Source organism: Manis pentadactyla, chromosome 10 (assembly GCF_030020395.1).
Source record: "Manis pentadactyla isolate mManPen7 chromosome 10, mManPen7.hap1, whole genome shotgun sequence".
NCBI classification, from domain to species: domain Eukaryota; kingdom Metazoa; phylum Chordata; class Mammalia; order Pholidota; family Manidae; genus Manis; species Manis pentadactyla.
In genome coordinates this window covers 62,340,444-62,364,005 of record NC_080028.1, presented here as the reverse complement: position 1 = coordinate 62,364,005, position 23,562 = coordinate 62,340,444, and the positions used below count along the sequence as shown (strand labels likewise).

Here is a 23,562-nt window from a genome sequence, read left to right as displayed (position 1 = left end):
AGGGAAATATGTCTCAAACACCTCAATAAATTTTTAAAAATTGAAAATTAACATTATCAAATGTCAGATCAACTGTTATGCACTATTGATGGGACTCAAAATTGGCCTAAACACTTCAAAATACATTCCTTGGAAGACCTTTGCGACTTTAATTTTCCTAAGTTCTGGGGATATGGCTTGGTTCAGAAAAGTTTCCTAAATTCATAAAATTCTCTCGTTTTCATGTAGTGTTTAAAAATATGATGGCATGTCTTCTGACATTTTTGTCTCTGTTTTTCCCCTCTCCCATTTTTACCTGAGCCTTTTCTATCCTCTGTCTCTATTGTCCCTCTCTTGCTCCATTCTGATTTCTTTACCAGTCTTCTCCTAAGCAGGGTCCTGGAAAGGAGCACTGGTAACTCAGTCTGGAGAGTTCAGAGTTCACTAAGCTGCTCAAGTCATTCTAGGCCTTACCACAGATCCCTTATGCTGACCTAATAAAGTGGGAAAAGCCTCTCCCAATTTCAAATTGGCTAATCACACTTATCACTTTCAAATTGGGATGCTTCTTTCTCAGATCCAGACACCCCAATGCTTCTCTGTTTTTTTAATGAACAAATTGATAAACGTTGGCTTTTGTTGGTTCTCACCTGCTTGTATTTTGAAATTCATGGTGATACCTCATCAAGTTTTGTTAACAAATGTTTTCATGGGTTCTAGTTTTGCTATCTAGTTGTTCTTTGTGTGGAATTCAGAAAGACTAAAAAACTAAGCTGCCAAAATTGGTATAATCACCCCAGAACCTTAGCTATGCCTAAGATTATACTTTAAAATATAATTTTGCTTTTGTATTTTCTCTGATTCACAGAAATACTTGCACTGTTGCAACTTCCTATTTAATGACAACTGCATTCCATACTTATGATTGAGGCAAATTACTTAAATGTAAAATAGTTTTCTGAAAGAGAACACAGTATTTCATGTGTAAAACCCTAGGCCTAAATTCCCAAAAAGAGCACTACAGTGAACACCCAGGGGTGCTGCCAGTTACTTTGAATCTTCTTGGGGAAACAGGGGAATATTTGTCTTATGCCATGTGAACTACTACAACATGGAAGTGGCTAGGACCTAATTACTTAATTTAACAGAGCTGTTAAGCTTTGGCTTAGGGGCACTGTGAAAAATTATCAAGATACCAAAGGTGCCATAAACCATTATCTTGGTGAGACTTGCTTTTTGGAAAAGGAGTATCACTCATTTTTTGAACAGCAAACAGCAACAATGACTAAAGCCTTCACCTTTCTGCTCTAGGCACCAGATCAACCCTGACAATTCTTCAATTACTAAGTATTTATTTTTTAAAATTCTTGTTCATTTAATTTTTTTGTTATTTATATTCAGTATGTAACATACATTAACCTATTAGATCCTAAGATGCTATTATGCTGGTGTTTTTAATCATACCAGAAGGTTTCAACAGGTTACAAGCTATTATATTTACAACTATGACCAAGATACAATTAGCTGTAAGATGCATCCTAACAGCAGAAAGATAAAAATTTTCAATAAGGTATGCTCTGGAATAAAAGGAGTATTTCATTGCTTTATTTACATTATATTTTTATTGCAGTACAAAAGGAAAAATATATTCATATATAGTACTATATAATACTCCTGTATACTGGGTGGAAATATACCTACTGATGGAGTTATATGTGTTAAATAATTAGGGAACTTGTGTTTTAAAAGCTTTATATATCATGCAGAAATCTGTGGTGAACTGTCAGGTATTGAGTGTTTCAGAACTATCTGGGAGACTGTTCACAGTTTTGGTGGGCTGGAAATTCATTATTTTTTTTTAACTATTTACAATAATGGGATATGGGGTATCACTTTCCAAAAAACTGCTATACAATACTGTAGATAAAATGAAGGTTCATATGGTCAGGATTCTCATCTGACCCTGGTCGGCTAGCTCATTACACATGTGTGGGCAATACATCGTTATTGACTCTATACAAAGAGCTCCACCCAGTGCTCTGGCAGACACGGTGGCATGGCTGCAGGAGAGCAGAGACAAGACTGGAGTGGTGGCAGCACTGAGGAAAGAGATTGAGAAGGCTGCAGGGGTAGTGAGACCCAGAGGCAGAGACCAGCTTGCTGCATGCAGACTTGCTCTGAGTGGATAGAATTCTAATGATTGACCTGCCACAGTGGGAATAAAGTTGGGTATAACCCTTTCACCCCAAGAACATTCTACTTTCATTTCTTTGGTCACATTGAATCCATAGTGAACTTGTCTGGGGCTGAAACCCATTGGCAAGACAACTGCGATAGATGGCAAGATTCACTGCTGACCAAGGAAAAGTGTTTCACGGGAGAAGTGTTTCAGCGGGCTGCACCTACGGAAGGGGAGACATTCGAGCGTCCCCCAGTGGACATTGCTACTTGGAAGTGGGGGAGGACTGGGCTCCACCTCAAGAGAAAGAAAATTTGTTGGTGACTGAAATGGCGTCACTATGAAGTGCTGTGGAAATGGTAAAGGATGTCATGGTAGCCCGAGAGGAAGCAGCAGCAGGAGAAGCAGCAGCATGAGTGCAGGCTCCCAGGTGCCACGGGGCAGGTGAAGGATGTAGTGGAACTGTCAGCCCCAGAAATGGAGAAGACAGAGGTTTGATGAACAGGTGGGGGTGGAGGCTCTGCAGGTGCCAGAGGAATCAGCTCCCCCTCGGTTGAAACCCCACCTGGTTGAAAACTGATGGAAAGCCCAAAGGACTTGGCGACCGCAGGTTCTTCACCTCCTCAAGTCATGGAGACTTGCTTCCATGCTCTGTCTCTATCATCAGGCTCAAGTACAAAAGGAAATACGGTCTGCTTCTCGAAGGAAGAATTTAAAGGGCCCCGAGAAAGCCACGAGGACCCAGATGTGGACTGGTCTGAAAAGGCAGGGGCAGACAGAAAGAAATTGGATGACTGGAGCTGTGGCAACAACTGAGACCGGAGCAGCAGTTCTGGCCACTAAGGATGAAGTAGAAGGCAGAGATAAAGCAACAAGACCAGCCTGTGTGTCTGCAAGACTTTCTGCTGGAGAGGTTGGAGAAGGTGGGTATTGTAAGGCCCACTCATGGTTTTTTTTACAATGTTCCAGTTTCCTTGCACAGGAACCACTGCAGAGTATTGAGGGTACATAGATTAAGAGGCAAGAATCATGGAGGGGTGGAGTGTGGATAAAGTGAAGATTCCTATGGCCAGAATTCCCACCTGACCATGGTCAACTAGGTCACTACACACGTGTGGGCAATATGTTGTTAATGACTCTATATAACGAGCTCTGCCCAGTGCTCTGGGCAATACATGGCATGGCTACAAGGCTGCAGGAGAGCAGAGACAAGACTGGAGTGGTGGCAGCAGTGAGGACAGAGACTGAGACAGCTGAGGGGGCAGAGAGGCCCAGGGGCAGAGACTGGCTTGCTGCATGCGGACTCGCTCTGAGTGGACAAGATTCTAGTGATTGACCCTGCCACGGTGGGAATAAAGTTGGGTATAATCCTTTCACCCCCAAGAACATTCTACTTTCATTTCTTTGGTCACACTGAATCCATAAAGAACTTGTCTGGGGCTGAAACCCATTGGCAAGACAAATACATAAAGATGTACCTGTATATACTGAAATGGTATAAAGAAAAGAATGAAACAAAATTTAAACTAGTGATACTTCTGTGGAAGGAGGCAAGAAAAGGATGAGACATGGAAGCATCTCTATTAAGTACAAGAAAAATACATAACTGTTACAAATCACATTTGTCTCTATATAATCATTAGAAGACATCTGAAAATAACTATCAAGAGTAAGTGGTGAAGGTACACTTTCATGTTTCATTTTATATTTCTGTACTTCAAAGTTTTTGCGATCTACTGTAACAAAAGGTAAATAAAATACTTAATGGCAGGGGAAGGGAAGGAGGAAATGGCAATACAATGACTGCCATTGTTCTCTGGTACACTACATTCCACAAAGTTAATGCAGCATTTTAAATTATGAGGTATTCTTCAGGAACATACAGAGTGGGATGCCTTAGATCCAGTTTAAAGGTAACATATGATGTGATCAATGACCTCATATTAAAAAGTTACATTCAGAATAACATCTAAAAATCTTGGAAACCAATAGTATGTTACCCAGCAGATGTTGCTATTTCTTCCTTTTACTTCCTTCATTGTTTTATTTTATTGAAAAACATGCATTGATACATCTGGAACCATGTGAACTAATGGCAGTACCAAAATAAACAGACATGGCTCCAGTTTTCAAGATTATAATATATAATTGCACTATTCAATACCATTTTCTGCAATGATTTTAACGTTCTACATCTGCACTGTTTGATTCGGTAGTCATTACCAGCACTTAGCTGTTAAACATCTAAAATGTGGCTAATATGACAGAGAAACTAAATTTTTATTTTCATTTAAATAAATTTAAATTTAAATAACCACTATGATTAGTGCGTAAAGTATTGGACAGCCCAGCTTTATAGGAAAACAAGAACAGGTGAATAGATAATTCAAGGTATTACAGTAAATACTAAACTACAAGTAGGCACAAAGGCAATGAAAGCAAGGAAAAGGGGCACTTCAAGCCCATCAGAGAATAGCATCTGCAAGTATTAAAAAATATCCAATTCTTAAATCATGTGAAGAAAGTTAAGGCATTACATGAAGAGGAACTAAAACAAGTAAGGGCTTAAAAGTATAAAGTACATACATGGTAGGGAGATTAAAGCAGTTTTGTATTACTAACTGGAAAAGTTCACTATAGCAAGTCAGAAGAGAGACACTGGAAAGGTAAAAGCATGTAAGGGCAGGGGTTTGACTATTACATAAGAGGGAAAGCCACTGATGAGTTAAACTGGTAATTAACATGATTAGATTAAACAGCATGCTCACAGCTGGGGTAAGTAAGTGTAAATTAGAGGAAAATAAAATCCTAGCAGAAAACTGGAGTTACATTTCCTTGGAAAAACCTTGACAATGCTTCTAAAAAAGAGTGGACTCTAAATCATTTAAATAATTACACTATCTTACCTGAACTAATATGCCAGCCTACCTGTGCAAATAAAAATAAACTTCAACTACCCTAATCCAAGAACTGGGCTTACTTTTATAGTAATAAAAGAAATGAGATAGATACCAGTATAAAAAATCACTACTTCAACCAACACCCATTTGAAAGTCACTAATTTTGGCACAAAGCTGAGGGAATGCACCTTCCTAAACTTAACAGCTAAGACTTTAACCAGGTGTATAAGGAAATGAGAATTGGGGAAATATTATTGTTTTTATTAAACTCCGTAATATTAGCCTATTATTATCAGGATGCTTAAATATCACTGTAAGACATCAAGTGCCTTCTAAAACTAAAGGCCCTCAAAAGTAAATTAAAATGAGCAATTAAAAAATATAAACACAAAAAAACCCCACTTTATCCATGAAAAACAAAATTCCCTCAAAATACAATTTTTAAAATTCCAAGTCTTTTCACCTCAGCATACACAAACTTTTAGCACTACCAAGACGAGTAATTTATTTAATGTTTAATTTCCCATATGCTCTTAATATATTCATCATAACAGAAAATTCTCTCTCTATACATGTACTTTTCAGAAGAAGCTTCAAAAATAAAATAAATTTACCAGGGATATTTAACAACTGTTTCCGAGGATATTTCAACATGAATTATGTATCACTAAGTTACAACAAAAGAGGAAATACTTTCAGCTAGAAAAACCCTAACCAAGAATGCCTTTTTCAGGTAAGGTCAAAGACCTGGATTATTTGTAAATAATGTGCCTGGAACAACGAAGTATTTTTAGAATAGAAAGAGCAGGAATTAGGAAATCTCTTCATGTATAAAACATAATTTCATTTTATTCTTTAAATGTAAATTTTGGATTCTATATTAATATGATTCCATGAACAAAGTAAATTAACAATACTGTGTCATCACACAAAAATCCTATACTTACACTTAACTGGATTATGATCACTGAAAAGCTATATAACCCAGAATCACAATATTCTTAAAACAATTTAGCAAAACCTATCAAAAGATACAACAGCCCAAATAGAGTGACTGATTAAAATCTATAGTCAAGGTAGTTGGAAGTGGTTGTGAGGCAGGTGGAGCTGCAGCCAATAAAAATAGTTAGTAATAGCCATGTTTGTTAAGTCTGTAAGAACTGAGAACCAAAAAGGTTACAGGGAGAGCTGATTCTGCATAGCCAGTTTTCTCTGGCATATTAACATCATAAAGAACTGTCATGAGACTTCAGAAATCAAGTTGGGTGAAAGTGTAGAAAGGGTAAAAACAATAATGATTTTTATCAGGGACAGTGCCCAAAGCAGAAACAAAGTCTTATAATCAAAGGTTCTTTGCTATTACACCATGAAGACCCATTTACAATTTTCTCCACTTGGATTTCCAATTGGAAGAAAAGATTTCCTGGGCTCAAAATAAATAATTAGTAGATAAATGGTTAGTTAGCCAAAACTGCTATCACAGTAGCAGCCTTCAATAGCCTAGAGGGAATGAAACTGGTAGGCAGAAAGTTAAGAGGGAGGTTAGATGTGTATCTGTTCAGAAAGCCTAACCTTAGTCCTACTTGAGCTTGAACTATTCTATATTCTGCACCACTACATAATTGGCAATGGATTATTCAACGAGTAAAGCCAATCTTCTTTGAAATTAAATTCAAATGCTATTTTTTAAAAAGTCACTGTTTAATAGTACTATGATAAAATTCACCTTCAAGAGCTCAGAAATAGGAATACTACTCTTCAACAATCCTTTCAGCATCCTTACACACTACATGGGGCATGGATATTATTAACTGACTTAATAAATGAGAAAACAAGAAACTGGTATTGTAAGGAAAGCAAGCTAATGACAAATGTTACAGAATTTGGGTCTCCGGGCACCCTGGAATTTTCATTTATATTTCTTCTATATTCTAACCAATTCTGCCTACATTTCTGTGATACTTTTTGCTCTGAATATACCCTAAGACTTCAGGTTAGTCCTCCAGGAATAATATGCATAAAAGTAATAGACACTGTTTTATGAATACTAGCTCTAAATTCAGCCATTAAGTCATAAATTGTGTATCAGATAATCTAAGTTTTGACATATATATATATGTGTGTGTGTGTGTGTGTGTGTGTGTGTATGTGTGTGTATACACACACAACCTAGAAAACCTGTTTTGATACCAATGGAATTAACATTTATTATAAGCATGCTTTATTTTTAAAATATTCCCAATTATTTCAACTGTCAAGCCCAGTACATATATATTAATTTATAAAAATTTTCAAATTGAGGTATATACAATCTACTATTTACAGTTAAATACAACACATTAAGCTGTATGAACAAAAGTGAAAAAGGAAAAAAAAATTGATCTTACCTGGTAGTTTCTTTTCTCAGATAATGTATGTCCATCAGTCCTCACCATAGAGTCGTGTCCTTTCCTCACAGTACTGGAGGCAATCAAACAGAACTGTCACTCAAGGGTCGTGTCACAGGAAGGACCGCCCACCAGTTCTCCCTCTAGAGTGGAATTATCCAAAAGCCATCAAAATTACTAACATGTAAACATATAAACAGTAGCAAAAATATCCAATATGATACATAGAAAACAAGACAAAAAAACCTTTTTTATATCCTAACTGATCTTCCCCATAACCATCTAGGAGGGCTAGACTGGTGGACACACCTTATTTGAGATAGAAATTGTTACATACGAAAAGGTCTTCCCTTCTATTTCTACTCTCCGATTAAAACTGTCTGCCAGATCTCACACTCAAGGAAGAAACAGTGAATAAAAATGGAGCGGACAAACAAGTTTAGCCTCAACTGACATATTTTTTCTTTTAAGTATTCTAGTAGTCTCAAATATATCACATTAACTCAGATTCAGTCATATAATTCCAAATCTGTCTCTTCCAAATACTTATTTATACAGCTGCTATTCATTCAGTTTATGAAGCTTTTTTCTATGCCGTAAGATGGGAATACATCATATATTCTCACGGTTATTAACAGATGCAATCCTAACTCAATATTCTATTAAAATTTATTTCAATGAAGAGTAGCAAGAAATGTCAATTTTCTAGGTGCCTTCGTACTTAAAGCCCTCCAATTTCACGCATTCTCTAATAGAACCTGCTTTCTTACATTAGGACAGAAAAATAATGGGGCTCATTTCTTAGAGATAAGTAAGTCCAAAAGGACTGGACAATGTGCACTTCAGGTACAAAAAACTCACTGCAACAGAGGTGACAGTTGCCAGAGATGGCTAACTTAAAAATGAAAACTGAAAATGAGAAATCAAGAAGTCAAAAGTGATATCTAGAAAAGAATTTGTGAATATACATGTTCAAGACAAATGTCTCTCACCTAAGTTTCAGGGAAACATCAAAACCCTAGAAAAATAGTAAGTATATCTATCAACTAACAATAGTTGTTAACTACAAAAGATTTTCAGATTTAGAGTAATTATTTAACATCATGAGAACTTTACTTTGGGAGAGGATAATAAAAACACCTTATTTTTCATGAAAAGTATGGATCAATTTTATTAAAACCATCAAACACATACATACACATACATATGGATTACCTCTAAGAAGCAAATGAGGATAGAAACCATTTTCAAGGAAAACAAATAATTAAAAGTTGGTATTTTTAGATTTAAGTTTTAAAAAGAATCCACATAATTAAAACTTGTATTTTGTCTCCTGTTTTATTTTTTATCACAAAGTTAATGATGGATGTTATAATTTTACTTAATTTTGACCATCTTACACTCTGTATGTGTTTGGCTGAAATACTCAAGATGCCTGGCTCTATGGTAAAAAAATGTAATCACTCATGACCAATTTTTTATGTACAAATGTTAGAATTAAGTTATGCCTCTCAAAAATAACAAAGGAGAAAACATTTTTTAAACCATAAGTATATTTATAATGTAATTTACAAATGAAATCTTTACTATCTAGCAAGTCATTAGGTTATTTATAAGGTAAAATTATCACGTGAATTGGATGTCTAAGAATAGTTAAGCGACACATTCAGCTCCAACTTAAACTTTCATAGTTGTCACAAAATGAGAGCAAAACTATCTTATTTTGCATTCCACAAACAACATTAACCCTGTTTTAACATTAGTGTTTAGAGTACTGATAATGTAAAACAGTACTTGCCTTACTATTAATGTATTTGTGACAACTCTGAATTCAAAGGACAGTGTAAAATTTCAATTTTTTTCTTATAGAATAAGGATGCTTCCCTTAAGTTATGTTTAAAGTCCATGCATTAATCTTCAAATTATACTAGTTTGATCAAAAAATATGTTAAAAGCATATCAGGCAATTTTCAACAGCATAACTTATTAACTACATAAAAATGATAATTAGAACTTTAATTATAATTAGTTAAACAGTACTTTAGTAAAAATAAAAGTTATTATTTAATCTGTTAATTTACCAGACAAAAGAAAACAGAGTACTATGGATGAACTTCAATATAAAGGGATAGTTTGTTTCTTTTGTTTCCTCCTTTTGGGATAACTTCAAGTATTTCACAGCTTAGAGTTTCAATCAATAGCCACTATATGCTCTAATCAATACAGAAGTCTATAACAATAATTAAGAATCATTATTTCCTCTTAGTAAACAAAGGGAAAAAAGGAATGAAGACAACACTATTTTCTCACACATGAAAAGCTAAAATTTGCCAGCATTATCTTACATTAATTAAAAATGTTCATATTATAGATTGTGTTGATACTCCTATAAGGAATGAAAGAATATACAATAAATGCAATAAATGATTGTGCTTATGAGACAGAGTATGTAAAAAAGGAGCAAGCATGAGAAAGAACATGCACTCTAGTTGCCTGAATTTATTAAATTAAAATTTATGCACTTGTTTTCCACAAAGTCCTACACATATTCAAGTCAGCAAAGAAATATTTACAAAAGTGGAGTAAAGTTTTCTATAAGGCAGGGATGCCTTCCAAGATAGAAAAACAGAGGCTGTATTTATCCTCCTGCACTGAGTAACAAAAACTTAGACAAAATAAATGAAATGATATTCAGATACTGGATATCACCTCAGGACAGAGATCATCAAGAAAAAGAAATGAAGTAATAAGCCCTATTATTGCCTGTAGAATTGAGGCTGAAACACAGGAAAGGGGCAGGTAGAAGACAATTAAGAGCCCATCAGTCTCACTAAGCTAGAAGTTCAGAAAGACACCCAAGGCAGCTTAGGATTTGCAGGGTAAATGGAAAGAAGGAAGCTACAAAACAAAGGGCTCCAAAGATCTAGACAGAGATTCCTCTCAACGTTTTAGCCGAGTAATGATCTGTGCATGCATGTGAAACAACTATTGAGTCTGTGGAGAAAAAGCCTCTGAAAAGGAGTAGTTAGAACAATCTCCAGAGCTCATGTTCCCATCAACCAGAGGAGGACCTCTGAACACATGGTGTATTGAATACAGTAGAGTTCAGGAGGTAATGAATGCCCTGAAAATGAAACCAAGAAAGCTTTAGACATATTCTGGATCAGCACTAACAAAGTTTAAAATCAAGCCTCAAAAGAATCAAACTAATTCTAAGTACCATAAATGGACCCCAAAACAAAGCCCAACAATATTTAGAGTAATACAACAAGCTAAAGCATTTCAGTAATGTAAAATTAAATGTCTGGCACCCAACCAAAAATTACCAGCCAAGCAAAGAAGCATGAAATGCAACCCATAACAAGGGTTATATATTATATAATGAATGGCATTAGACTCAGCAATGATACAGATGACAGAATCAGTAGACAAGGAGGTTAAAACAGGTATTGTAAATATATTCTACACATTCAAGATAAAGAAAACTATGAACATGATAACAGAAATGCAAGGCATCAAAATACCTAAACTGGAAGTACAGAGGAATTTTTTTATGGTGACAGAGAAGTTCTGTATCTTACCTGAGATGGTAGATCAGTGGTTGCCAGGGGCTTGGAGAGGGGTCAGGGAGAACGGATGACTACAAAGGAGGCACATAGGGAAACTTTAAAGAGATGGAACTTACCACATGATACTGGAGTGGTGGGCACATGACATCATGCTTGTGTTAAAATCCGTAGAACTTTACAACATAAAGAGTGACCTTGAGTGTACGCAAATTTTAAAAATCAACCAGGACCTTAGAAACACAGACCTGACAAAAGACTAACAGTATGACAAAAGTATGACATAGCTAGTGAAGAGGGTATGGGAAATGGTGCTGACCTCAGTACTCTGGGAAATGGTGTTTTGAATAGTAACTCTAAGAGGGGAAAAAAAAACCCTCTACATGAACATTCTATCCTAGTTGGTAAAGTAATACCTCACATGGCTAGGGGTTAATAATTCTGGAACTGCTATGAATGTTACTGGAGATAAACAATAAGTAAAATAGATGGTGGTTGGTGAGAATCAGGTTTCCCACCATCAAAGAGGGAAGTTCAGATAAGCAAGATGGGAAGACTAAAATAAACTATTTGGACAGGAGAAGAGACAGAGGCATCTCTATTATTTTCAGTTTGTTCTCTATTACAGACATACCTTATTTTATTGTGCTTGGCTTTATTGCACTTTGCAGATACTGCATTTTTTTAACTTATGGCAACCCTGCATCAAGCAAATCTATCAGCACCATTTTCCAACAGGTTTGCTCACTTCATGTCTCTGTGCCACAATTTCATAATTCTTGCAGTATTTCAAACATTTTCATTATTATTATATTTGTTATGGTGATCTTTAATCAGTGGTTTAGATTTGCTGAAAGCTAAGATGATGGTTAGCATTTGTAGCAATAAAGTACTTTTAACTAAAATTGCTTAATAAAGCAATAAAGATACATTTTTTTTAGACAGACTACTACTGCACACCAAAAGACTATAGTGTTAGCATACTTTTATATTTCACTGAGAAACCAAAAAATTCATTTGATTTACTTTATTGCAATGTTTGCTTTATTGCAGTAGTCTGGAACCAAACCCACAATATCTTCAGGGTATGCCTGTATAAAACACTAAATACAGGAATCATTAAGACTGTTAACAGAATAGATCACTTCCTCGGTGTTGTATGTCACTTGGAAATAAGTTAAAAGTTTATAAAATGCTTGGTGATTAACAGATATACACTAAATTATATTGTAAAAGGTAAACTTGATAAAAAAAAGGATTTAAAAGATTTTTAACAATGTAGACCCAGCTAATTTTGAAAATGCTCTAAATTTTATGGAGTATTTGCAAATAAGTTCAATATTAGTTTATCTCTAATCTTTTTAACATACTGGCAAAAATCAAATTTCAAGAACGCAAAGTAATGCATGCAACACATATCACTAGTGTCTACTCATGTAATTACTATCTCAAAACAAGATGCTTCTAGAATAAATTACTGAATATAAATGGTAAAATAAAGAACATACATTCTGTAACCTCTTTTTCTGTTGAAAAGCCCTTAAAATAGATTTAGTCGTGCTACAAGCTTAAAATTCAACATGAAGCCAATAAAGGAAAAAATATAAACCAAGTCTTAATATAAGGAAAAAGCAAGCAGGCTTATTCATCTTAGGTGTTTGACTAAGTCAGAGACCAATAAAAAGTAAGTACATAAAATTACCTAGCATAGTAACAAATGCTAACTGAACCTGAAACTTTCTTCTTTCAGAAAAAGATTTCTCAAACCAGGAAATCAACCAATCATGAGTTAAATCTCTAGAAAATACTTTATTGGCAGGGGAAATAATCACTACCTTTTTACTCCAAATTCTACTAAGTTTGGATGTCATATCATCATACAAAAAGACATTCCTTGTATGGAACAAGAATGAGAAAATCTGAATTCTAGTATTAGCTTCATCAATTTCTCTTTGGCCTTAATCTGTAAAATGAAGTGATTTATTTAGATGAGTTTTTAAAATGCACGCAGATCTAAAATTTCCTATTTTAAGTGCTCTGTGTGAAGGGAATCTATGTAGAAAAGCATACAATTACAGTTGATTTTTTCCATGTTTTCGTTTTTCTCCCACTTCATTGCTAGTACCTGTAACACCTATGTATTTTGGAGTTCAGGAATGGTATCTAAAATATCTGTTATTTGTGTTATTTAGTAATGACTACCACACTCAACTTTTATTTAAAGCTGCAATGTGAACTTGGTCAATTTAAGACAACTGAAGCACTTGGACAGGTCTTACTTTCCAAAATACAGGACATTAAATTTTCAGGTTAGCTATTAATTAGAACAGACTACTAGATGTGACCAATTTCACTGGAGCTCACTAAAAGCTGAAGTAAATGCACTTAGCCATTAACTTTAAAATCAGGATTTCTCAAATTTCAGAAATATGTCAAGCAACTTTTTCTTGTTAATAGACAGACTATATTGACAAAAATGTTATGAACTTATTTCCTGAAGTAATTTTTGGTTCAATCACATAAATAAATGTTTTCCAAATTCTGACTTATTGATTTGTGATACATATAAGAAACAGAGTCAGACAAAGTAAGTAAAACCCAAAAATTTCAGTTTCATACCAAAGTCAGTCTGGGAAAATTGCCACATTAACTAAAAATAGTTTTTCTGTTAACATAGGTTTCATGAGTCTACAATTAACATGTAGAGTGAAACGCTGTATAGTTACAAAGAAAAGAAAAATAAACTGACACTACTCTCCTGAAATCAATTTACTTTCTGGTTTTCATAATTTAAGGTTTTGTAATTAATTTTGTGGCTCCTATTTTCTGTACTGGTAGTCTTCCTCCCTTCCTGCCGCACTACTTCTAACCTATCTTTATAGTTTACTCACATATTCTCCATGCAGGATTCCAGGCATGTGATGATACATAGAGTTTACTTTAAGACAATCAGCAGAACTTTCTAAAAGTCCCAGCATCTCAAGACAGAAATTTTCTACTACCAAGTCCCAAATAAAATGAAATACAATAGAGTCCTGCTGAATCTAAATGACAAAAAATTCAATAATTTCTGAACCTAGGCTTGAAAATTAAAAGCTCCTCATTTGTTTTACTCGTAAATGAAACTGGGGACCAAACTTAAGACAATCAGGTCCTTCTACTCTTCCTGTTGCCTGAAACTTACATATGTTTGTTTATACAAGTTCCTTAACCTCTGTATGATTCGATTTCCTCACATGAAAGTAGCATCTGCACAGTCTAGGTCATGGCTATGACCAAATAAGTTTGAGAACTAGATTTATAATACATAAAATCTCATTAAAGTTTTTTTAAAACAAGAGTTTTTATAAAGAATTTTTTGAATTAGAACAGACTACCATATGTGACCAATCTGAATGTGTCAATGGCCAAACTATTAGTACATACTAAGTTTCTGCAAGTTTAGAGCTAAAGAAAGTATTTAAATTAATGAAATGTTTTAGAACCTTTCACTACAATTAACTAAAAATCCGCAAGCGTTTCCAAGGCTTGATAGCTACTTGTCAAAGCAGCCCCCTCTAAAATAAGACCAAGGCATATTAGCCTCACAATTCTGTGGAATAGATACACTGGCTCTAGTAATTCAACAAAGGAACTTGTGTTAAGTTATAATCTATACATAAAACTCCTTAAGATATATTAACAGCCCCCTTCTTACTCCACCCACCTCATAGACCAGCTGTAAGGTCATTCAATATTTTCATTTTGTTTTTACATCAGCAATTGAACATACCATGAGTGAACCAGAAATTTGAAAACTACAACTCTAATACTAACAAGTTTTATAGATAATACATATTTTTCTCATAATTTACATAAGTTGCTGAGTCTACTAGTAAGGTAATATTAAAAACCAACTAGTTCATATCAAATGATCAGACTTACCAAATTCATAACTGTTGAGGCTTACCAAATTATCCCCAGAAAAAAATGCTAATCAAGTGATGGGGAAAAATTATGTGGCTGCTGCTTATAAAAAGTAATTTATAAGTTGCTCTTAATATAAGTTTAACAAGTCAATTATATATTAAAATATATTTTGTCTCAAAACTAATTATCTTTCCAGTTTCCATAAGAGAATTAAAACACAGCTTAAGTAAAAAGCAGAAAAGAATAATTACAGCTTTCCTTTTAAAGAAGGTAACATAATACTTGGTGAACATCTGGGGAAGGCAGTACAGCACCAAGAAGACAAGTAATGAATGACTCTACAGCATCTTACTACACTGACGGACAATGACTGCAGTGGGGTGGGGGTGGGGGGCTTTATAATATGGATGAATTTTGAAACCACAATGTTACTCACATGAAACCTTTGTAAGAGTGTATATCAATGATACCTTAATTTAAAAAAAATAGTTGGTGAACATTAACTAAATGGACATTTTCCCAATCTTTCAAAGTTTAATTCTTGAAAAAACAAGAGTCAACTGGTACACTATTTCTTGTGTGATGGACAAGGGAATGACCACAAATGCTCTGCAGAACACTGGTGCATGACTAACACAAAGAGTAAGAGACAGTATGCATATTTATAAAGAACAGAAATAGGCTAAAGGATTTACATTGTTTTTATCAAAGAGTGCACATCAGAATCACCTAAGGAGTTTGAAAAGTAATTTATGTCCCCTCCCCTGCCCTACTTCAATTAATTGGTCAGGGATGGAACCTGGTCATCGGGTGCTTTCTGTAACACAACCAGATGATTCTAATGTATAGTCAAAGTTAAGATTTTCAGGATTAAGACTGGATGGGAAAGTAAAACAAATATTCAGTATTAAAACTCCCAAAGATGCTTGATACTAATAACCATACTCTTCAACTTCTTTCCAAAATTCTTACTGAGGCTCTACTATATGCCAAGTAGTAAATAAAAAGGGCTTGATGAGAAATGCCCACAAGAACTAGAACTAGAGAATTTATTTCTGGAGTAAGGACTTCACTTGTAAAGATCCTTGGGTGAGGAGGATCTTATGTTTTCAAATTACTCTCCATAGTTAACAAAGCACTGAATGACACAAAGTTACAAATGGCAGTAATATTCACAACTTTACAGTAATGTTCATTCGCTAAGAAATACACTTAATATTTATTAAACATAATTTATGTTTACCTAACACAGCAGACACTAAATTAAAAGTCTTGGTGGACTGATAAAAAAGGTTCTTAACTTGGGTTCTACAAATCCTCGTCTGTTGATCAAATACAGAGTGTGCAAGAACTTGGATGGGGAAAATATTACATCTTTATTTTCCTAGACTATATTTGAAAATCATTTCATTAATTAAAAATTTAAGCAACAAGCCATAGTGGTATTATCTGCACCTGTTATTTTGTTACCATTAGAAACCACAGATATTTTTGTTATCACTTCAGGTGCCTCAAATCTCAAGTTACCATTTATGTTCATTACAAGCTTAAAAATTACTATGTACCACTAGATGTTGATATGCACATCACTTAATTTCTTTGGTGCTTTAAAAACTGCATTCTAATATAATCATGTTCTCATAGCATATGTATTTAATTTTGCACAATTAAAATGTAACTGTGAGAAGGGGTTCACATGCGTCACCAGTGAGCCAAAGGGGTTCATGGCCCCAAAAAGGGTAAGAACACCTGGATCAGAGTATCAGAACATGGATTAGGTTGTTTGCAGATGGTAAAAGCACAGCATTTTAAGAATGGGGGAAAGCCTCAGAGCTTATTTAGTTGAAACTCCTGTTTTAGAGATAAAGAAATTGTGGTCTGGTGGGAGTAAGTGCAAGATCACACACACAGCTAATTAGCAACAGAGCCAGAGAAAACACGATCCAGGTTTTATGACTCACAATCCAAGGCTAAATCACCTTTGATGTACAAGGGCTACAAGAAAGAAAGACAGGCAAAGATAACTCTGCAAATACATGACGAATTACTGGGGAAAGCAATAAATTATTCAGGCAGAAGAACTAGTTTGAAAAAGAAAATGACAGGCTGAGGTGTTAACGCATTATTTAAAATAAATTCTGCAGCACATGCCAGCTCCAATGTTGAAGACTAATCAGAAAATAGGTGAGACTAACTTTGCATACTGAATGCACAGAAATATTCCAAATATTATGAAAATATATTGTCTCTCCCACTGTGCCTGAAACATGGAATTCTCGGTCTGTTTTCCCACTTTATACAGACATGGGTAAAGTAAAAATCTCACTTCCCTCTTATCTAAGGTAGTAGTACAATACCACAAGTCCAATATAATAATAAATATCACATGACAGCTGGCATCCAAGGAAACAACAGAAGGCAGGAAATGTTTTGGGCAAACTGGGGAGTCTGTGAGCTACCTGAAGAAAGTAGTTGCTGCTACTCAACTCTAGCTAAATCTTACCAAGAACACCGTCAATCTGCAATTCTACATGAAACAAAAGTATCCTTCAAAAATGAAGGTAAAGTAAATAGAGTTTCTGATGAAATCAAACTAAGGTAATTCACAAGCAGACCTGCTCTACAGAAAGGAAATTTCTTTGGACAAAGGGAAATAATGCCAGCAGGAAACAGAATTCAAGAATGAAGACAACAAAAATGGCAAATATGTAGGTATATACAGTATACCAAGAGTTAGCAAACTTTTTCTGTAGAGAGCCAACCAGACAATAAATACTCTATCTAGGCTTTTCAGGCCAGTCTCCATTGTAACTAATCAATTCTGCATTGTAGCAAAACATAAGTCACAGACAATACATAAATTAACAGATTTGGCTATATTACAATGAAATTTTATTTACAAAAGCAGATGGCTGGCTGGGTTTGCTCTACAGTCTTAAGTCTTCTAATCCCTATGGCAGACTGTTCTATTCTTCTTAAATTCTTTAATACAAAAAATAAGTTAATGCAAAATTTACTTTGTTGTCTGAAGGGGTATTCAAACCATGTAGATGTAATACACAAAAAAGGAAAAAGAGAAGATAGAGCTTTAGGAATAAGATTTCTTTATTTCACTGGAATTAAATTAGTATAAGTCTAAAACAGATCTGATAAGCTTAGACACAATGGTAAGCCTTAGTACAACTAAGAAAGTAATACAAAAGAATATACTGAAAATATCACTAAATTAAAATATTACACTAGGAAAAAAAATCTCTTGATACAAATGAAAGCAATAAAAGAGGATAAAAGAATAAGACATAAAAACATACAGAAAACCAAGCAAAAGGCAGGCACACATTCAACATCAATAGCAATATTAAATGTAAATGATTAAACAATTCAAAGAAAAGGCAGTGTCAGACTGCAAAAAAAATAAAAATAAAAAACTAGATACTATCTACAGGAGCAAAAATGCAAGTAAGTTGAAAGCAACAGGGTGAAAAAAGATACATCATTAAATAGTAACTAAAAGAATGCTGGAGTGGCTACACTAACTTCTCGCATAACAGACTTTAAAAACAGTATTACAGATAAAGATAAACGTTTTATTATAATAACTGGGTTAATCATCAGGAAAACAGAACTAAAAACATATCATTCGAATAGTAGAGCCCCCAAATAAAGAAGCAAAAACTGAAAGAACAAGAGAGAAACAGCCAATTCAACATCAGTAGTTGGGAGACTTTAATAACCTACCTTCAACAATGGATGCAACAAGATAAACAAGTCCATAGTAGACACAAGATCAATTAACCCAATAGAAGACTTCAAAACAATATAAAAACTAGATCTGACAAACACACACAGAACACTAAACAACAGCAAAATACATGTTCTTCTCAAATACAAATTGAACATTATCCAGGATAAGCATATGCTAAGTTACAAAGCAAGCCTTAATAATCTTAAAAAGACTAAAATCTTACATACAAAGTATGGTCCCCAACCAAAAAGAAATGAAATTAGAAATAATGACAAAATGAAATTTAGGAAATTCATAATCATGTGGAAATTAACACACTTCTAAATAACCAATGGGTAAAGGGGGAGGAAATCAAAGGAAATAAAATATTTGGGGAAGAATGGAAACAAAAATAAGAGGTACTAACATTTATGGGGTGCAGTGAAAGCAGAAATTTATAGTTGTAATGTAAAATATCTACATTTATAAAGATGTCAAATCAGGAATTTAACTTTCTACCTTAAGAAACAAGAAAAAAGATGAGCAAACTAAACCACTGGCAAACAGAAGGAAATAAAAGTTCAGAAATGCATGGAATAGAAAAAGACAGAAAAAACATCAAGAGCCAAAGTTGATTATCTAAAGATAGAACTGACAAACTGAGCTAAACTGCCCAAGAAAGAAAAAATAGAGACAAGATTTTAAGTATTTAAATCTGGAAGGAAAAAGGACACAATACCAAACTTACAGATACAGAAAAGCTTAGGAAGGAAAAATATGAATCACTGTATGCTAACAAATTAAATAACTAGATGAAGTAGACAAATTCCTAGAAAGTCAGAAACCAAAACTGACTCAAGAAGAAATAGATAATCTGAGTAGACCTGTAACAAGTGAAGATACTGAATTACTAATTTTAAAACTTCTCAGAGGGAAGATGCCAGACACAGATGACTTCACTGGTAAAATCTACCAAGCATTTAAAGAAAAAAATATCCATTCTTCACAAATTTTTCCAAAACATAATAGTACAAGGAACTTTTCCTAATTCTTTCTAAGAGGCCATTATTATACTGATACATCAACAATATCACAAGAAATGAAAACTACAGATTAATATTTTATGAAAAAAGGCACACACAAAAAGCCCCAACAAAAAAAGAGGAAACCAAATCCAGCAATGTATGAAGGGATTATATAAAGTAACCAAGTGCAAGACCTGTTTAACATCCAAACATTAAACAAGGGGCAATTAGGCAAACACCATATTAAGAGAAGTATCACATGACTATCTCAACAGATACAGAAAAAGCATTTGAGAAAAATCCAACAGGCCCTCATGATAAAAACAGAATAGAAAGGAATTTCCTCAAATGGATAAAGGGCATCTAGAGAAAAACTACAATAAGCCTGTCCATTCTTACCACTTTTTTTCAAAATTGTACTTAGATGTTGAAAGGGTCTATGCAGAACAATTATACAAGAAAATGAAATACACACAGGTTGGAGAGTCAGAAGTAAAACTGTATTTCCAGATGGCATGATCTTGTATCTAGAAAATCCTAAGGAAATTACTAAAAAACTAGGTGAACAAGTGGGTTAGGGGCACAGGCCCACAAGCAGTCAAAAATCCACATATAATTCTTGATGCCCAAAAAACTTAATTATAAATAGCCTACTGTTGACTGGAAGCCTTAACAACAACATAAGCAGTTTGATTAACATATATTTTGAATGTTACATGCATTAAATGCCATACAATAAAAGTAAGCTAGCGAAAAGAAAATGTTACTGAGAAACTCCATTTACAGTACTTCACAGAATTTACTGAAACAAAAATATGCGTATAAGCACATCTATGGAGTTCAAGGGTCAACTATATTAGATTTTATAGCTTTCTGATAGTTTACTTTAATAATAGATTTTATAACATAATAAAGGAGCTCAGCAAAGTTGCAAGATACAAAATACATATGCAAAAATCAACTGCTATATACTGATAAACAATCCAAAAATGAAATTAAGAAAACAATTTCATTTATGAAGCATCAAAGAAAATAAAATACTTAGGAGTAAGGTTAGCAAAAGAACTACAAAATTCATACTCCGAAAACTACAAAACACTGAAAGTAATGATGAACTGTATAAATGGAAAGTCATTCCATGTTCACAGATTAGGGTATTAAGATGGCAATACTCCCCAAACTGATCTACCAATTCAACAACCCCTATCAAAATTCCACCTGGTTTCCTTGAAGAACCTGACAAGCTAATCCTAAAATTCACATGGAAGTTCAAGGAACTCAGACTCACAAAAACCATCTTGAAAAAGAAGAACAAAGTTGGAGGACTCATACCTCCCAGTTTGAAAATTTGACATGGTAAATAATCAAGACTTACTGCATAACAGACATATAGATCAAAAAAACAGAATTGACTCTAGAAATAAACCCTCACATTTTATGATCATTTTATTTCAGGTGGATTATTTAGTGTGGAAGGACAGTCTTTTCAACAAATGATGCTGGGACAACTGGATATCCACATGTAAAAGAATCAAGTTGGACCACTTTTCTCAAACCATATACAAAAATTAACTGAAAAGTCTACAGGCACACACCTGATCATCTACATTTGCTCTCTTACAACACTAAACTATGTTTTCTACCTTTATCTTGCATCTACCTACCACTTTAGCATTTTATTAAAAATAATAATAATAATAATAACAATAATAAAGGGAGAAATGTGGGATCCACATATAAATCAAGTATAAAAATCAAACGAATATTCATATTTGACCTGATTGTTTATAGTTCATAATGCATGATCAAAACCGAAAGTTTCTGTGATGACTGCCCTTGTACTGTTTACCATGTAAGAACTTATTCACTATGTAAGAATTTGTTCACCATGTAAGAACTTGTTCGTTATGCTTCAGGAGATTGGAGACTGACGAGAATTAGACTTGGGGTGGATTAATGATTGTGCATCGAGCATTAACTCCCCTATACAGAATTTTATTGTTGTTAACAACCATTTGATCAATAAATATGAGAGATGCCCTCTCAAAAAAAAAAATACAAATGGAAAAAAAAAATTAACTGAAATGGCTCACAGATACAAACAGATGAGCTAAAACTATAAAACTCTTAGAAAAAATAACAATAAATCTTCATAACCATAAGTTAGGCAACACCATCTTCAACATGATGGCAAAAGTAGAAGTAACAACAAAGTTGGATTTCGTCAAAATTAAAAAATTTTATGCCACAACGATACTATTAAAAAAGTGAAAAGAAAACCCAGAGAATGGGAGAATATACTTGAAAATCACATATCTAGCTAGGAATTTGTACCTACAATATATAAAGAACTCTTACAACTCATTATTAAAAAGTCAAACTAATTTAAAAATAGGTAAAGGATCTAGATCTGAACATTTTTCCAAACATATACAAATAGCAAAATATGTATACAAAATAAGTTAGTGTCATTCATCACCAGGAAAATGGAAATGAAAAATTTCAATGATACACATGATACACAGCAGGATAGCTATAATAAAAAAGACAAAACAATAACTCTTGGTCAGCATTTGAAGAAACTGAAACTCTCATATACTGCTGGTAGAAATGTAAAATGGTACAGTTGCTTTGGACAACAGTATGGCAATCCAAGGGGTTAAACATAGTGTCACCATATGACAATACTATATATATATTATGGACAGAAATGAAAACATATGTCCACAAAATAACTTGTACACAAATGTTCATAGCAGCATTATCCATACTAGTCAAAATATAGAAACAACCTAAATGTCCACCAACTGTTATATATGTAAATAAAATGGGGTGTATCTACACAATGGAATATTCTTTAGCACTAAAAAGAATGAGATAGAGATAAATGCTTCAATGTGTTTATCTCTGTAAACATTATGCCAAGTGAAAGAAACCAGTCACAGAACACTGCATATTCAGCTTATATGAAATGTGTAAGATAGGCAAATGTACAGAAACAGAAAATACACCTGCGGCTGTCCAAGGTAAGGGTTGGAAGGAAATGGGGAAGCCCTGTTCAAGGATGCTATGATTTCTTTTTGGCATGGTAAGTTTCCTGAAACTGATTGTTGTGATGGTTGCAAACTCTGTGAATATACTAAAACCCACTGACTGAATTGCATACCTGAAATGGGTGAGTTAATGTATGGTATGTGAATTATAGCTCAATTAAGTTATTACATAAAAAAGTATCAGAGTAATCTACCATACTAACAGATTGAGTTAAAAAACAAATGATCATATCAACTGATACAGAAAAATTATTTTCAGCACTGACTCATCAAAACTTTCTGTGAATTAGGAATAGAACAGAATTTCCTTGATTTGACAAACTTCTATCATACTTAATGGTGAAAGACTGAATTCTTTCACACTTTAATATTACAAATAAAGCAAGATGTCACAGGCAGTGCAAAGACATAAGAAAAATAAACAAAGGGCATACAGACTGGAAAGACAGAAATATGAAATCTTCCCCATTTGCAGATGACATGGAATGCCTGAGTAAAATATTCAAAATAATCTGCAAAAAACCTCCCAGAACTACTATGTGAGTTTTGTAAAGTCACAAGCAAGATTAAGGTATGAAAAAATCTTAGCTGGTACAGCTCCAAATAGTTCCCTCAAAATGAGATATTTAGACATAAATACGAGATACACAGTTATAAATCTAACAAAATATGTAGGACTTGTATGCTGAAAACAACAAAACACTGATGAATCAAATCAAAGAACTAATTAAATGAAAAGACATACCATGTCCAAGGATTGGAAAACTCAATATAACTGATGTAAACTCCATCCTAACTGATCTAGAGATCAATCCAATACAATGACAATCAAAATCCCAA

The 23,562-nt window shown here is 34.0% G+C and overlaps 1 protein-coding gene across 7 annotated transcripts in view; it reads right to left on the bottom strand.

Moving 5' to 3' along the window:
* The window catches only part of CNOT2 (CCR4-NOT transcription complex subunit 2), a 115,676-nt gene that overhangs the window by 70,960 nt on the left and 21,154 nt on the right, over nt 1-23,562 (bottom strand). For 3 of the 7 annotated variants that reach the window (XM_036917638.2, XM_036917644.2, XM_057486867.1), the window contains exon 2: nt 7,446-7,518. In XM_036917638.2, the coding sequence (XP_036773533.1) occupies nt 7,446-7,518 (73 nt within the window). Of the gene's footprint in view, nt 1-7,445; nt 7,589-11,026; nt 11,086-23,562 lie in introns of those variants that run through there. The other 4 variants (XM_036917643.2, XM_057486865.1, XM_036917642.2 and 1 more) reach the window with 3 other exon arrangements.